Here is a 16,973-nt window from a genome sequence, read left to right as displayed (position 1 = left end):
GAACGTCTGCGTCCCTCGTCTCAAAGCCCACGGAAAGTTTTTGTGTTAAAAGTCTGAAATAAGGCCTACGGTTCATACTTGCTGAAGATCATTAAACACTTTGTTCTGATGTGTAAAAAACATCAGTAAATACTGCACTTTTAATGTGCATTCCAGGGTTTATGGGTCTTAAAAACGTCGGCTGCTAACAAGTGGCTAAACAAAACTTCAGGTTTTTTTGGGGGGGGGGGCAGGCGTTCAATTGAATCTTGCGGAAAAACAGAAAAAGCAAGTTTCGGTGAAGTGACGTGTCTGCAGTGTATTTAATATATAACATAGCAACGGCACTTCTGCTTCAAGAATCACCAGGGTTGCGTTTATTTGCAACACCTGGACAAACCAGACACATGGCAGCTTTTCTTTTTCTTCCAAAAAAAAAAAAGAAAAAAAAAAGTTTCAAACTTCAGCGTAAAAGTCAGGTGTCCTCTTAGCCGAGGGAACCCACGGTGGTGCTTACTTCCAGGTTCATCTATAAACCAGGTCATGGCTGCAGCACTCGACTCCGGGTGTTGGAGGTTTGAAATACGCAGGCACAAACGACAGTAGGATCGGGGACGATGGCTAGCATGCACAACGACCATAGCAAGACGTGGCTCGTTCAGGAGATGTCGCTTCTCCGCGGCATCATTCCTGCTCCAGCTAAACTTTCTACCAGTTGCTTTTAGCTCTGCACAGGAGTGTCGTCTGTTGATTTATTAAAAAAAAAAAAAAAAAAAAAAATCCACACGATGAAGCACATGAATCTGACTCAGCACTGTGCACTAGTCAAGCTTACGCGGTGGGGGTTTGAAAAAGAGGCTAATACTTGCAAGTGCGACCATACTGTCCTTGTTACGTTACGCTGGAGGCCGATGATGCAGGCTGGAGGACATGACGGGAGGAAACTATTTAGAAAGCCTTTTTCTGGATAAGCCAGATAAGCTCAGTAGAGCAAACTGATAAACTACAGGGAGGTTAAAAATGGCTAAGCTCTATTTTGGGCAACCGCTTGGCTTCTGCTGACCTCAGCTGTGTCCCGGAGCGAGCATTAATGTGAATGCAAATTAACATCAGCGCCACTCTTTGCTGTCTGTCCCACAACTCTCACTCTTTTATTATTTCTCGATATGTAAACTACTTGTGAGAATGCGAGGGGCAGGTTACGGCGGGACAGACGGAGGTTAGGTTCCTACTGCACCAAAGCGGCCCTCTATGATGACACGGGTGAACTGATGAATGTGAGGGTCTCCTTTAATTTTCATTCCCACATTTCCAACTTGTGCTCTAAACAGCTTTAATGTTGTTGTCCTGCCCGTTGAGGTTTGAGTGAACAAATAAAAGCAAGCGAAGCAGTTTGCTCGTATTAAATTTTGCTGCTCAGCTCTGCATTTGCATTCCACTCTTTTCTATTTATTCTGATTCTCAGATTTTCCCTTTTTCAGGAATCATCTCTGTCTAAGACACACACACACACACACACACACAGATTTAGTGAAGTCACTTTTGGGGTATAAACATAGGTTTCCTGGAGACTTAGCCCGACCACTACACTAACTACTGACCCAAAAGTTAAAAAAGGGACACACAGATGTTGTCCTCAATTACGGTCTGTGTCCCCAAAAGTTACTTAAGTCACACCCAAACACACATTCACACAGTCATTAATTTCCTAGAGACTTTCCTCGCTCCGAACCCATCATTAATCTTAAGCCTCACCCTGAAATGACTGATTTATGTCACTCCAGCTTTCCATTCGTTCCCAAAGGGTTGCAAGTCCTCACAATGTGATTTTGTAAACAGATTTTTGTCCCCACAATTTCGAGAAGGCCTGGTGTAAACACACAAGGATGCAAGGTCTCCACTGGGATGGGTTCTTGGCCCATGAGTTCATGAGGTGACTCAGCAAAAAAAAAAAAAAAAAAAAAAAAATTATACCCCTTATTGCTTATGTCATTTTAAAGTTATGATGCCAAACAGAAGTGGAGGGTGGGCAGCAATGGAGTAAATAATAAGACTGAACGTGGGGCAACAACCAGAGCTGATTAGATGTTCGTCCATCAGGATTTGTGTGAATTTTCGGGTAAACGTTGCCGACTTTTTGGGAAAGTATGTGTATTAGCAATCATCCCCAGAACCAGACAAGAAGGTAGATTCCCACACAGACCGGCCAGTTAGCTTAGCACGGTGGATGGTAGTGGAAGCGCAGGTTAGCATAGATCCGTCTTGTGCTCAGCTTTCAAAACTTTTAGTTCCTCCCGTTCACCCCGTTATCAACGACCCTCGTTCTACTAATGCAGGTAAAGACCGTTTTGGAGGAAAGTGTATTAGAAGGCTTTTGACCGAGTAATGCTAACACTTCCCATCCACAGCCATTCATTGTGCTAAGCTAACGGTAAGCTTGTCTCTAGCTACCTAATGCACCACAGGGTAGGGAGGGAAACCTGCCTGTCTGTGTGGCTCCGAGGGGGACAGCAAATACAATAAAAAAGTTGTTCCCTTAAATGTTTGGTAAAAAAGCATGAAATGTATTCGGAAATAATAGTCACAAAGTCATAACGTCCATTTTTCTTATCTGTACAAATGTATTCATAGTCGCAGTCTAACATATCTGCAGATAAGTGTACAGTAATTGCTACAATCGTGTTCGCTATTGTTATATAAAATTATTTTTTAATGTATAAATAACTAAAATGAATTTTACATAAGTTATATATGAACGGAATATAAACAACAACCATTAAAACGGAACCTTAGAACTTTCTCAATTTAAAGTTGTACTTTACAGTGTTACAATGTACAATGCTACTCTCTAACACCTTAACCACAACTCAGACAACGTGTATCATGTGGAAAGATGCGGCTAGATGTTGTAAGCCAACATTTCAGCCTTAATATTTCCCCCAATATTTGGACTGAATGTAACAGGAATAAGATCTGCTCATTTTGTATACAATAAAGAACATATAGATCATAGTATAAATAATTATATCATCAATGGTGGTGCAGTAGCTTGATGCGGTACAGTGTGTTTTCCTTGGGCAACAGTTGGAGGAGAGATAAATGAAGGATTACAGACATAAATTAGAGATGTTCGCTGAATGAATAAATAAATAAATCGTAGTTTTCCTTTTTTTTTGGTTTTTTTTTTGTTGAGTATAAACTGGAACAAGGTGACATGCAGGCCTCCTCTTGTTTCCTTGTTGTGATCACGTACCAAAAAGTTGGTCCTAAAAACATAAAGTGCCTGACTTCTCACTTGAAGTAAGACACAGTTAAAGGGGTCCCATCCAGACGAAAAAAGAAAGGAGGAAAAGAAAAAAAGAATAGAAAGAAAAAGCGGTGTCCAATTTGTGCCTACATACTGTACGTACAAGTGGTTTGTTAGCAGCACAAGTTCGGTGTTCAACTTTGGCTGTAGCTTTTCACTGATGACAGCAAAGGATCGACGCTAATGAGGGTCTGTTATTGATCGGAAAACAGACTGCTCTCCTCTTTTGTTGTCATAAGGGAAAGGAAACTATTGGCTCTAGCAAGCGAAGTCCTCAAACACCCCATGGTGTCCGGCGTGGTGGTGAGGATGAGGGTGAGGGTGAGGGTGAGGGAGGTGGTGGTTCGGCAGCAGCGTGTTGGCGTACGCCCCCTCCGGGTGACTCCGCGTCATGTCGTTGGGTTCCTGTCAAAGGCGAGATCAGACGTTAGCGCAACCGGCGCCAAGAGTGCACGTTCAGACTCATTAGAAGTATCTCAAGTAACTAAGGATCAGCTGTCGGCCCAACAGTTTACAGAATTCAAATAGGCCTGAAGTATTGCAGTTTACAAACACCAAATGTGTACCAGGTGTAGTTACATGTGAAAGTTTGTATTTACTACAAATGGCACATACTAATATTCTCAAGTCATGCAAGTGCCTTATGTTTTTAATCTACTTTTCCCCCCTTGTGGACTGTAGAAGTACTATCTTGTGTGGAAGATTAGGATGTGTAAATTTAAAGAGAGAGAGAGAAACGTATGTGAGTTTGATCCACTTTTAACAATCCAGAGGGGTGCGTTTGATTCAACAGAGAGCCACGACGCAGCACGACGCAGCAGTGCACTTGGATAATTAAAGAGGAGAAGAAGGAGAAGTAATAAAGACCGGGGCTCCGCAACAGCGTTAGCAGAGCGTTGTGATTTCTGTGGATATGGAGCTACTTATGCATCTTTAATTTGTAATCAAAGAGAATATGTTTTCAATCCAGAAATTGTTTTGGCACAGCGATCAAAACACAGCCCGACAACAAGCAAAACTTGTGGATTTGCATCAATACATATTTTAATAAGAAGTCAATTTTCATTGCAATAAAACATCAGTTTCGAGTGTTGATAGTTTTACTATGTGAATTACAATTGTGATGGCAAACAACGTCACTGTGAGTACTAATTCAAGATGTTAACTCAAGTAAAAGCTACAAGTACAAGTCGTGACAAAAAAAAAAAGACATTGCTCTTTTTTGTGCAAAGCTGACAGAACCCTTTTATCTCGAAAATGTCTTGATGTTGGGTAAACTTCCAATGACGCAAACTCTAAATAACTGATAATTCTGTTCAAATGTATTGAAACTAAACCGACAAGCCCGAGTTTTAAAGATGTTCACACTAAAAAGTACTGATGTCCTGTCTACAATGTATGTACGTTAGCAGCCTGTGGTGCACGTCAACGAAATTTCCCTCGGGACTAAATAAATGAATCTTGATATTTGTGTGAAAAATCTAACAGGCAAAAGTAAGAAGTTGTTCTAAAAATATGGAGTGGAGTACCTGGTACCTTTGGTACAGAACTCCCGGTTCCAGTCTCCGTGCTCCACTGTGAGAACCTGATCCTGACCGCTGCTCTGTACTTTTGAGACTGATGTTAATCTAACCAGTCTTGAAATACAGCAAACACAATCATTCCCCAAATTGTTCGCTTAAAAGTTTATTGCCAGTTTAGAGCAATTTTGTGGATTTCTGAACTCTAGCCGGTAAGTTGAGCAGAGGAGAGAGAGGCACCAGCAGTTAGGGAGGTTTAACGCTCTTTTAAGTTTATATACTTGATACTTAAGTTGTATTTATGTGATTTAATATTTATCCCACTCTCTGGATGCTGCACACAGCCACTGCACCTGCTGCTGTTGGTTAATAACAACAGCCCATAATGTCTTTAAAACTACAATCGTCCTCTTTATGGATTTTACAATAGATGGTGGGGAGTTTCTCCCCATATTCCAAACTAATGCGGTGTTTATAGTGGACACTAAAATTTGATGTTAGTCCCGCCATCCATGCATTAATCAGACGTGAGATGATTGAGCAGCAACATCATGGCTGTCGTGGGATAATTGCGACACCATTATCTGGGTGTCATAATTATTGGCTGGAAGACTGAAGTCATAAACAAACAAATAACATCAGAATAAAGTTGTGCAATAACTAATACAGACTCCAAGGGGGGTGGGGGTGTGTAGAGCTGTTAGGATTAATTAGGAGCATCATATTCAACGTTATGAAGCAGTGGGAAAAAGCTTCCTCCTCGACTTTCTGAATACTTTCACGGCGCTGCAAGGAAAGTTGTGGACTCGGCATGAAAACAGTGCCATTTGTTATAGTACAGGATGTGCTGTACCTTTGCTTTCATCTCCTCCAGACCCACTGTTGCAACGGTGCTGGGCTGCTGCTTGCTGCTCTTCTCCTCCTTCTTCTGGGGCCTCAAAAGACGTTGTAGCCGTTGCTTGACCACCTATTTTTGGCCAGGACACAGAGACGTCAGAGATTAGAGGGCGACAGGACACAGAGACTGCGTGCTCACGTCTGTTCCTCGGTGGACAGCTGAGGCCGGTATTCGGTTCCTGTGATCGTAGCATTTTCTCTGCAAAGAACTGAGGACAACAGCTCCTAACATTTGAACTGTTTAAACTGCCAGGTAGTCCTGTCTGGTACGAACTGATCGCTGGAAAATACTATATATATATATATATATATATATATATATATATATATATATATATATATATATATATATATATATATACACACACACACATATACATACATACATACATATATACATATATATATACACATATATATACACACATATATATATATACATATATACATATATATACACATATATATACACATATATATATACATATATACACATATATACATATACATATATACATATATATACATATATATACATATACATATATATATACATATACATATATATACATGTATATATATACATATATATACACATATATACACATGTATATATACACATATACATGTATATATATATACACATATACATGTATATATATATATACACATATACATGTATATATATACACATATACATGTATATATATACACATATACATGTATATATATATACATATACATGTATATATATACATTATATACATATATATGTATATATACATATATATGTATGTATATATGTATGTATATATACATATATATGTATATATATACATGTATATATATACATATATATGTATATATATACATACATACATACATATATATATATATATATATATATATATATATATATATATATATATATATATATATACACACATATATATATCACACAAGCCAGATGTGAGCTTAAAATTTTTTGTTTTAAGAGCACAAAAAGGGCTAGTGCTAGCTCCTACAACAAGCTAACGTTACGCTAACTCAGGCCAGTCATGCCTCTCGGTCAGCTCACTCTCATAAGCTACTTGGCCTTACTCATTTATGTAGGAGCCGATGCACCCCAGAAATATATTTTAGGATTTGAGATAGGTTTACATTTATTTCCATAGGCTAGTTGCCTAAAGCCATAGCCTTCTTTAGGAGATTGGAATTCAGCTCAGCTATATTATAGTTTATTACTGTTATATTTTCTCCAACATGTTGACATTGATAACTGAGGATAGAACCCACATTAGAAATGCTGTTTTATGATAGGAAAGAACAGGAAATCGTTTTATTTATCTCAGGACTCATGTTTTATATGAGGGCTACTGTCCCTTGAAGGGGCTTGCAGATTCCCCTGCCTGTTCATTCACTCGCAGCAAGACTGGTCAATGCAGAGTCGGCGGTTATTTTAAGAGACTGATGAAATATCCTTGTCTTACTGTAGCTGACCATAACCATAGAAATATCAAGGCAGGAACCACCAGCTTCAGTAATTAGTGAGGGAATATTATTTTTACCACTACTGTGAGAAGATTTTGATGAGGACCCTGAATAAAAAAGGGCAGCACGGTGGTGCAGTGGTCAGCACTGTCGCCTCACAGCAAGAGGGTTCTGGGTTCAAGCCCTGGCTGGAGCACAGGATCTTCCTGTGTGGAGTCTCCATGTTCTCCCTGTTCCTGCGTGGGTTCTCTCCGGTTTCCTCCCACAGTCCGAAGACATCAAGAGGGGCTGATGTTAATCCAGAATCTAAATTGACTGTAGGTGTGGCTGTGAGTGTGAATGGTTGTCTGTCTCTATGTGTTGGCCCTGCCATGGACTGGTGACCTGTCCAGGGTGAACCCCGCCTCTTGCCCGAAGGCTGCTGGGATAGGCTCCAGCCCCCCACGACCCTTAGAGTAGAAAATGGATGGATGGAACCTGAATAAATATTGTTTTGTTAAATTCTTACATTGGAGTCCTGTGGAGATTTTTTTCCTTGCCAGCAACGCAACGTGACTTTAGCCGAGGTGGACCCTCATAACTTACTTTTTTTTGTTTTCAACTGTTGTGTTGCTGTGCTTGCCTACAAAGAGCCTCACAACATGTGGATTCATACAGCATCCTGCATTCCACAGAGGGAGCCTGCTGGTCTTCCCTTGCATAAAGATTCGGCCCCACGACGACCCCTGCTGGTGGATCAGAGGTGGCCATGACCCCCCCACCCCCCTTCTACCCTCATGCACTTCTGCGCAGACAAAAGCATCTCAACCTTGATAGCGTTGTGGGTCTCTGCTCAATATTCCACGGCTGTTCCTTCCTCACTGAGATCTCAAGTTCAAGACTTGAGATCGGGGAGGTTTTGATCCAGTCAGGAACAGTAGGATTACGCTTGTAAACCTCTCACGCTACAGGATAATTTAGGGAGATAATCTATTCAGATCAGCCTTGAATTGGGAACCCATCCCCCCAACTGTCAGGAGGGGACCCGAAACTGCCTGATTATCCTGGAGTATGCATCTGGTATTAGCAGAGAGAGAAACTTTACCTCATAGATATAATCCAGTATTTCTAAAATTGTCAGGATGCTGGCTCCAATGAATAAACCCATCTGCCCCCCAATGTCACCTGAAAAGAAAGAGCACAATGGACACAAGGCTGAGGCGGCTTCTGTTATTGAGGGAAGGCCATGAAATGTAAGTACAGCTCCAACAGCAACTCCTTCCACTGGTGCAGCACCTCCAGCAACACATTCTTACCTAATAAACCTGCGACATCGTAGGCTTTCTTCTGCTCTATCGTTTCATAGTTGAGAGCTTCGAAGAAGATATCCAAGACCAGGAAGTTGTCTCTGAAGAAAACAAGAGGCGTTTCATGAATTAAACACATATTGCAAACATAAAATAGAGATAAAGTTGTGCTCCCCCCCCCCCCCATGCAAATCTAACATAATCACCAAAAACTACCACAGCGAATCATCTTTAAGCTTTCTGTTAACGGCTCTGACAGGACTGTCATGCGGGAAGATCCAACCTTGGGAGATAATGAGGTGTTTTAGAGGGAGGAGAAGAACGAGGAGCGACAGCATGTTAGTGCCACGTCTGATCTCTGCTGATTTACAAAGTCTGGTCCTATCAAGTGTTGCAAAGCATCATGGGCTCTGTCAAGACGTGTTCAGTGCTGTAAGGTAGCTGAGTACATTTACTCAAGTCACCAGAGAGGGGGGCACTGGAGTGTAAGACACGGGCTCAATCTCAAACCGGCCCCCCGCCCACTCGCCATCTTCTTCCGAAACTGTGAATCAAAGCCGACGTCATCGCTGCCTCCAGCCCTTGTGCAACATTTAAGTCGGGGAAACGTTGAATTACAAGTTCTGTCTTGCACTTGAACAAGATGCAACATCCAAAAAAAACACAAAACCCAAACCAGCCTTTGCACTTTACACTGTAGATGTTCTGCAGTTCCAAGGGTTGGAGAACAGACTGAAGCTGTCATCACGAGAACAATCAAGAAATGGCAAACAGTTTTACAATAAGAGAAACGCAGTCCAGGAAGTTCGACGTAACCTTGATGACGGCTTCCCCCTGGTTCTGTGGTGACAGTCCAAACCATTTATTTCCTTCCTCTTAACAAGTAGTGCCCTCTGGTGGCTGCGAGTGTGACTGTGTATGGAGTGACGCTGGCGGTGAAGGCCAGTGGATAGGAACCAGTTAGGGACTGAAGTCCAACTCACTAGTGACTCGAGGCTCGACCTGCACTTAGACACTCATGAACAATCTTAGTTGGCGCGCGAACATTAAAGAACTATCAGACGATGTCGTTCCTTCCCGTCATGCGTTTCGTTTCGCATGTGTCTAGTGGGTGTGGCCACAGAGATACTGCACCGACAAAACCAAGGTGATCAGCAGCAACTGTTGTTGTTTTTTTAAACTTCTTCTTCTTTCTTTCTTTTTTTTTTTACTGGCTGTTGTCAGAACCTCCCACAAGCAAAAACAAAAGAACTACTACATGCATTTTTTGTGGCGTCCTGGCAGAGGCCGGCCCACCAGTGTCAAACGTTACCAGGAGCACCTGAGAGCGCACCTGAGCAGGTGAATCCAATCTGACAGTAAAGGATGAGCGTAGCATGTCTAACACTAGCTTAGCTGCTTCAGCTACACCCAACGTTAGCTCCCTGCGACTATAACTTTATTAAGTTCTTGTTGGTCCTCAGATGTGGACGGGGGATTCATCCACGTTCCTGCACTGCCACCTGCTGGCTGACGCTGAGCTGAGCAAGTCAGGAACATCGTCAAAAATGACAAAACAGACAGAAAGGAAACATTTCACTGTAGAATTTCAAAGACTTGACATGGAAGTAAAGACTTGTTGGACTCAAGTACTCTTCTTAGTTTTGAGGTAGTTTTACATGAGTATTTCAGTTTTGTGGACTCCTTTGGATAATATAGGCAGATCTACAATTAAATGTACCACTAATTATACTGTAAATTCCCAAACCTTGTGAATTCAGATGTTTTTTTTGTTTGTTTTTTTTTCAAAAAGCAGTGAGAAGTCCAGGTGTGATTTAAGATGTCTGAGCTGTCAACAGCTCGTGGTGATCTGGCCCTCTAACCTCACGTGGTTTCGTCTCATTTCACACATGAGGAAATGATCTAATACCTCACAAGGAAAAGAGGGAAAAAGTCCAAAAAACAGAGGAGATTTTTTTTTCTGCCTCCTTTCTCTAGTCATTAATCACGCCACGCCCCCCCCTCTGATTTATCTTGTGTTCCCGCATAAATGGAGATAAAGTGGCTCACACTGGCTCCACCTTCCACTCTGTAACATTCTGCTTATACGTCTCAGAATTAATAATCTGATGATGTCACATACACTCGCCTGCACATTTATTAGGTACACCTTGGTAAAACTAATGCTGCCTTACACAGCAGCTTTGCATTCAACCCGGGGGTGCTGAGGGTCAGGATGAGGGGAGCTGGATGAGCAGAAGCGTCGATTCATGTTGTGACATGTTCTCCCACGTCGAATGAACGAATGAACTCGTTATTCCCAGTACCTTTGTGCTGAATCGCTTCTACTACAGAGCAACAGAATCAAAAGAACCGGAGAAATTTCTTGTTACTGTGTTATAAAATACTTGTACATACATACTTGATTAAGAAACTGTACCTCCCACCCCCTACAACTCCCATGTCATGTGACCTAGTGACGCCACATCAAGTCCAATCTGACAATCCTCTTAAGGCTGCATTTTACTGCAGCTTTAATATTTTAATGCAAAATGTGATACAGCAATATGACGCAAGAGCCGCTAGTATCAATAGCATCCCGCATTATATTCTGATAAAATCATATTGTGACCTGTGAATTATTATTATTCCCATCGTTATTTTATATTTCTTATGGCGGCTTTATTTCAGATGATACAATCACTTACTGCGGACGAATTTAGGCAAACAAAATGAGTCATCCAACTGATGATGATGCGATTCTCCAGTTATTGGGTAACTACGGGTAACACCGATCCCTTCCTGAGTTGCCTAGACGTTTTATTTTGAGGTCGAGAGACGACCCCAGCAAAAGATAACTTCTGGTGATAGGGTAACTAATGATACAAACCAAAAAGAACCTCCCTTCTACAAAGATGTCATAAATCCAGATGCGTCATCTGCCTACTTAAATGTAAAAGAAGTGATGCAGCTCTGACAGGACTGCTGTTTTATCTGGTGCGTTCGTGATCGCAGGCTGGAGGTCAGCGTTAACAGCCCTTTTTACTGAGCGTCACCTCACTGATCATGAGTGAGTTTATTCTCGTCTTGATGGCTCCCTGTCATACCTGATGTAGTCCTCTGACTTGTCGTATTTCCTGGAGAGATAACGAGCCGAGCCCTTGCTGGGGATTTTGACCATGGAGAGCTCTTTACCGTAGCGGGTGAGATTACAGGGTGTCTCGCATGGACAGGTGTCCCCGCTGTTCTTCTGTAGCTGTGCTGAGATACAACAGAGACAACAGTTGAACATATATACAGCAGGTTTAATTTGATCGACCAACGAACACCAGACAACATACACAATTAACTTCTGGTTCTTAAAGCGGCATCGAGGGATTTTTGGGGTCAGGAGGAAGTGAGGAGACATAAATACCAATCATCTCATGACGTTTTTGGTGAATAAATCCAGCAGATCCGCTGAAACGCTGCACTCATTTGAGGTATTTTAGCCACCTGGTAAAGCTCATAATCCACCTAATTAGAATCCTGTTTTGATAGACACAAACTTCTAAAAAATCCCATCTACACAAAATACTCTTAAAAAGCATAGCGTGTCTGACGATGTGGAGTAAAACAACTGCAATTCAAATGCCACTGGCTCCGCTCCCTCATTAAAAAAAATTCACATTACATGAATATACTAATATTTATTGTATATACTGTATACACACACACACACACACACACACACACACACAATACAGTTTTTTCCAAATGGAAATTAAGGAAAAAAAAATCTGGCTCTTTAGGTGCAAAACGCTCTGCTATGCTAATTGTTCCTCTCAAGCTTTGCTGCTGTCTGGTGCTGAGCAGGCCGAAGCTACGTCCAGAACCAGTCCTATTTAGAACCACGATGAGCAACAAGGAAGTGATCAAACAAATCAGGACTGAACTGCTACAGCTGTTCTTCCCCCAAACAACAAAGTAGTTCCTTATGGGTTCTGGGTAGTTGAGGAAATCACTGTCAGAACAGAGCAGCAGAACTTGGCGTCTCTCGAAGCGACGGGTTAGCAGAATAAACGAAGCCGTAGGCAGGGTTCATGCAGAAATAGATGCGACGGCGCCGTACGTGTTTTTATGCTGACTGAATGAGGGGGCTTGTGTGTCGAAGCCTCTCGTGGCGGTTCTAGACAGAAGGGGGATCCAGGTCTTGCAACAGAGCTCGGCTTTCGTGGACGGTCTCGCCACGTTAGGGGCAGCTCATAGTTCAAAAGTTTGGCCTCAGGAGAGCAGTTGGCGGCGCTCCTCCAGGTTCACAACCCAGTCAAGAAGAAACTTTATACTGCACCATTAGAGTCAAGATGACAAAGTTTTGGGAACAGCTGAAGAGATTAATTTGACTAAGCATTATGAGGGGTAATGTTCTGCGGCGTTCCCCTGGGACAACCCATGAGGGATGTTGGGTTTGAGGGCTGTTTTTATATCACAAGTAATAAATTCTTAACAACAACACGGAACAGGAAAAGAGCCAAACTGAGCCATGTGTCGAGAACAACACCGCAGTGCTTTCTGTCATCGGGAGCAGATAACTGATCAATACTGATCCGAACATCAACAAAACCCCGGGCGCCGTAGTTGTCATTTGACGTTTCTATATGACAGCATTGGCTGAGAGAATACAGAGATGCACTGTGAACCAACAAGCAATTAACATGCAGCAGGCGGGGATGGCTCGCACATTAACAAATACATATTCATGACCCTATCTCTAAAAACAAGTCTATGTACATAGCCGAGTTAATAGCTTTTCACAATCTTTTCAAATTCTAAATTCATTAATTCCAGACAAAAACAGGAGGGGGATCCCGAGAAGCAGTCCGAGTAATTCAATGATTTATGTATTTTACACTATTATTATGAACTAATAATTAAGTCATTTTTATGCAGGAGCACAATGGCATATATTCTTAGTCTGATGCAGGAACAAAAGACCTTTTCAATTGAAAAATATAAATTAGATTTTAATTTAGCTCCTTTCATGGAGGGTGCATTCATTCAAACTATTTGATTCAGGAATATGACCCACATGAATACGGCCCTTTCCTGTAAGATATATCAAAGATTTAATTCAGCCATATTTCAAATAGGGTTTATATTCAGCAAAGAGAGACATAATTAAATGTCTGGCTTATTTGGCTTTTTATTATACTTATGTCTGCCACGACAATAAAACGTCTTCCATACTGTAACCATGGTGCCATTGAAACCACAGCACCTTTGTTCAGTGACGGTGGCGGCTGCAGGAGAGCCGGGCAGATGCAGATACACAGAAATGGAGAGTCAGTTTAATATTAACAGTTCAACAATGGAGGTCATCAAGCGCTAAAGTGACTAAACCACAATGAGAGAAAGTCATTTCCAAATATCAAGTCTACCTCTCGGTATTTGTATTACAAAGAGAAATCCTTATCATATTTAGTGATTGTGTTTCCATTTCCCTTCGGGGGAATCTATTGTAATGAGAAAAGAAATGAAGGGAGATTGTTTCTTACCGAGCGCTTTGTCAACACAGTTGATTTTACTGGGAGGACAGATATCTGCGGTTCCTGGAGAGGAGAACAGAAAATGAGTCTGATCAATCAGAAACAAAATGATCAGTGACCCGTGTCTGCAGCAATGAGGAACCATGGCTGTGAACAACACTCCACAGCTTATCATTTATCTCCAAATGAAGGCAGGCACGCCGAGGATGACTTCCATCCACCAAGCGTGGCCCATTTTGGATGTCTGGCCTTGATTGCACTGAGAAATGGAGCATGCTGGCTCCACCCTTGAGGCATATTTAAAGTCAAAGTCTTTAAAAGCCAATCCACGCTTCACTATCTCACAGAGAAACTTATTGCCATCAGTGACAGGTATTTATCAGCACCACAAACATTGACAGTCGCGCGTTTGTCTATCTGTGAAATATCCACAGGGTTAATGTCCGTTCTCGGAGAAATGCTAATGCCTGTGGGGGGGGGGGGGGGTGATGTTAGAGTGAATCTTTACATATTTCATATCTTTCTGTTGTGTGAGACTCTCAATGAGCAGAGATAACCTGCAATGACTGGAAATGAAACGTGTTCCATTGTGGACTGAAGACGAAATAGGACATTTTGAGAGGGAAGTCAAATCTGTGCAGCGACTGTTCAGCGGCCAAACATGCAGAATTAAAACAGCCTTTTTGGGTGCTGGCACAAGTAGAGAAATTCACTGAAATAATAACTTTCAACACAATCTTGCATCTATGCCTTGTGGCATCACTTCTAAGTTGAAGGGATATTGCATCCAAAAAGTGTATTTTTCCTTTCAAGTACTCACAAATAGGTGTCTCAAGCTAAAAAATATTCTTTTGTCCCCCCCTGAATTACTTCATTGTGAATCCAGAATGCATTAAAAAAAAAAGAAGAAGAAAAAAGCTCCATATCTTTATTCTGAAGCTAACGGCAGCTAACAGCAGCTAATGGCTAGTGACAGCGCAACTGTCTGAAAAATGTCCTTATACAGACTCCCAAGTGCATTGTTGGGTATAATCCACATCCTCTTTATCCAGGCGGATGCTCAGCAATCGTCTGATATGAGTTAAGAACACTTCAAGTCCTGTGCTACCGTGAAGGACAGTCATTGAATATTAGCTTCGAGCTAACGTGGCTGGCTTTTTGTGTATTCCGGAGTCACAAAGAAGTTATATAGGAGGAGGAAAAACATCTTTATGAGCTCAAGATACCTATTTCTGAGTACTCGAAAGGCAAAATCCACTTTTGTGGTGAGGTATCTCTTCAAAGCGTACGATTTAAATCTCCAAATAACTGAGCTCATAATGTAATTCTTTGGCCCAAACTCATTGAACAAATCTCTCAAGGAATTTTAGCAATACCCTGAGATAAAGGTGAGAATAACAAGATGACGGGAGGCTCAACACCAACACATCTGAGGAGTTTATCTGGTGATGTGGAAGGTAATATTAAAGGTTGAGTCAGAAAGGTGTGGGATTTATCCCCCTGAACACAGATGAGAGAATAAAGATCAACAAAACCTCCTTCAGTATCGGCCATCAGCCGAATGAAATCCTTCATGCTGACCTGCTGGCATGTTAAGTAGGACATAAACAGTTGTTGGATTATGTCAGGGAATATGAGGAAGACATTTAAAAAGCAAACTACTCGGATGAATAACTCCGAGCAAAACATTGCACGCCACAACAGAAGAGTGCAGCAGGAATAAAAATAGATCGAGCGCTCCGACATTGTCACGAGGCTGAAAAAGATTCTCAATACCCCAGTTGGAATCCCTTGAAACGCTGTTGAACCAAACATTCTCTGGAGCTCGGTGAAGGACTTTCAATGTGCTTAATATTCAGTGATAAACTGTGTTCACTACTGATAAGTGCGGATAGACGCATGTGAGGTACCTGACAGAGGCTCTCTTCTCAACCCAGATTGGGCAAATGGCCTGGTAAAGCTTTCACGTTTAGCTCTCTCATATAATAAATATAAAATCAGATCTTAAACACCATCACAGGGAGCAAAGTGCCTCTCTTTCTAAACACCTCTGCACTGTGAACAGGGCTAATACCCCCATTCGTCTGTCCGCCCTATTATGCAAAAGCTGTTCAGCCAATTTTTCACCAAACTTGGTGGAGAGGGGTAGGATAGGCCAAGGAAGAACCTGTAAACTTTTGGGGGCAGAGTTGGTATAGTGCCATCTGGTGGAAACAGGAAGTGGTTTTATTACACTTTGACTCTTTGAGGGTTGACCAGATCAATCTCAACTTGGTTAGAGTGCCTTAAAGACTTGGTGACGGGTTATTGTGAAGACGGGGAGTTTTTGTTAAACCGTGTTCGTGTGGCAAGGTGGCCAATTTTTATATTATGTCATAAAACAGTGATTCTTAACCATAGCACTGTGGCCCAGACTCAGGCCACCAGCGCCACCCAGAGGGCTGCGAAAAACTTTCTGTTTTGCACCTGTTGGCCGCAAGGGCCGTGGGACTGCATACAGTAGGTTATCAACTGAAGACAGCAGAGATCACGAGGCACTCGGTTACAATGCAGCTTTGACCACACGGTGGCGGTAATGCATCAGTCACTTGTTTAACAAGTTTTTAAAAAGAAAAAAATGAAGACGAATGTCGTGCCAGCCTCCCCAAAAGACTCCATTTTCACGTTAATACAATCCTGACTTCATCAAGTACGGCTTCGTAAATGGAGGTAGCGGGGCAGTGCAGAGAGCCCAGTGTGGAGCATGAGCTAACGCTGCCTTCCACCAAACTACAGCGACATCTAGAGACCAGGCATCCGACGCTCATGGGAAAGCCGGTGGGATTTTTTTTTTTAAGAGAAAGGAAAATGGGCTGCAGATGCAGAAAAGGTGTGTCGTGTCACTGACTGGCAACTCTAAATGTGCATAGAAAGCCAGCTGCCTTGTAGCCAGCTACATTGCCTTGATGTGTGTGCAGGTTTGATAAAATCATCATCACACCTATACAGT

At 41.9% G+C, this 16,973-nt stretch overlaps 1 protein-coding gene across 2 annotated transcripts in view; it reads right to left on the bottom strand.

Moving 5' to 3' along the window:
* Positions 1–748: 748 nt before the first annotated feature.
* The window catches only part of asic4a (acid-sensing (proton-gated) ion channel family member 4a), a 100,365-nt gene continuing 84,140 nt past the window's right edge, over positions 749–16,973 (bottom strand). Inside the window, exons 5-10 of one of the 2 annotated variants that reach the window (XM_086219804.1) lie at positions 13,994–14,047; positions 11,567–11,720; positions 8,490–8,581; positions 8,279–8,358; positions 5,660–5,773; positions 749–3,691 (exon numbers count right to left, since the gene is read on the bottom strand). In XM_086219804.1, the coding sequence (XP_086075930.1) occupies positions 3,545–3,691; positions 5,660–5,773; positions 8,279–8,358; positions 8,490–8,581; positions 11,567–11,720; positions 13,994–14,047 (641 nt within the window). In that variant the 3' untranslated portion in view covers positions 749–3,544. The remainder of the gene's footprint in view (positions 3,692–5,659; positions 5,774–8,278; positions 8,359–8,489; positions 8,582–11,566; positions 11,721–13,993; positions 14,048–16,973) is intronic. The other variant, XM_086219805.1, reaches the window with a different exon arrangement.

The sequence above is a fragment of the Aulostomus chinensis genome, chromosome 12 (assembly GCF_037954235.1).
Source record: "Aulostomus chinensis isolate RoL2024-O1b breed Wild chromosome 12, RoL_Achi_v1.0, whole genome shotgun sequence".
In the NCBI taxonomy this organism is placed as follows: domain Eukaryota; kingdom Metazoa; phylum Chordata; class Actinopteri; order Syngnathiformes; family Aulostomidae; genus Aulostomus; species Aulostomus chinensis.
Note: the sequence above shows the minus strand (reverse complement) of the source record. Positions and strands in the feature narration are given on the sequence as shown.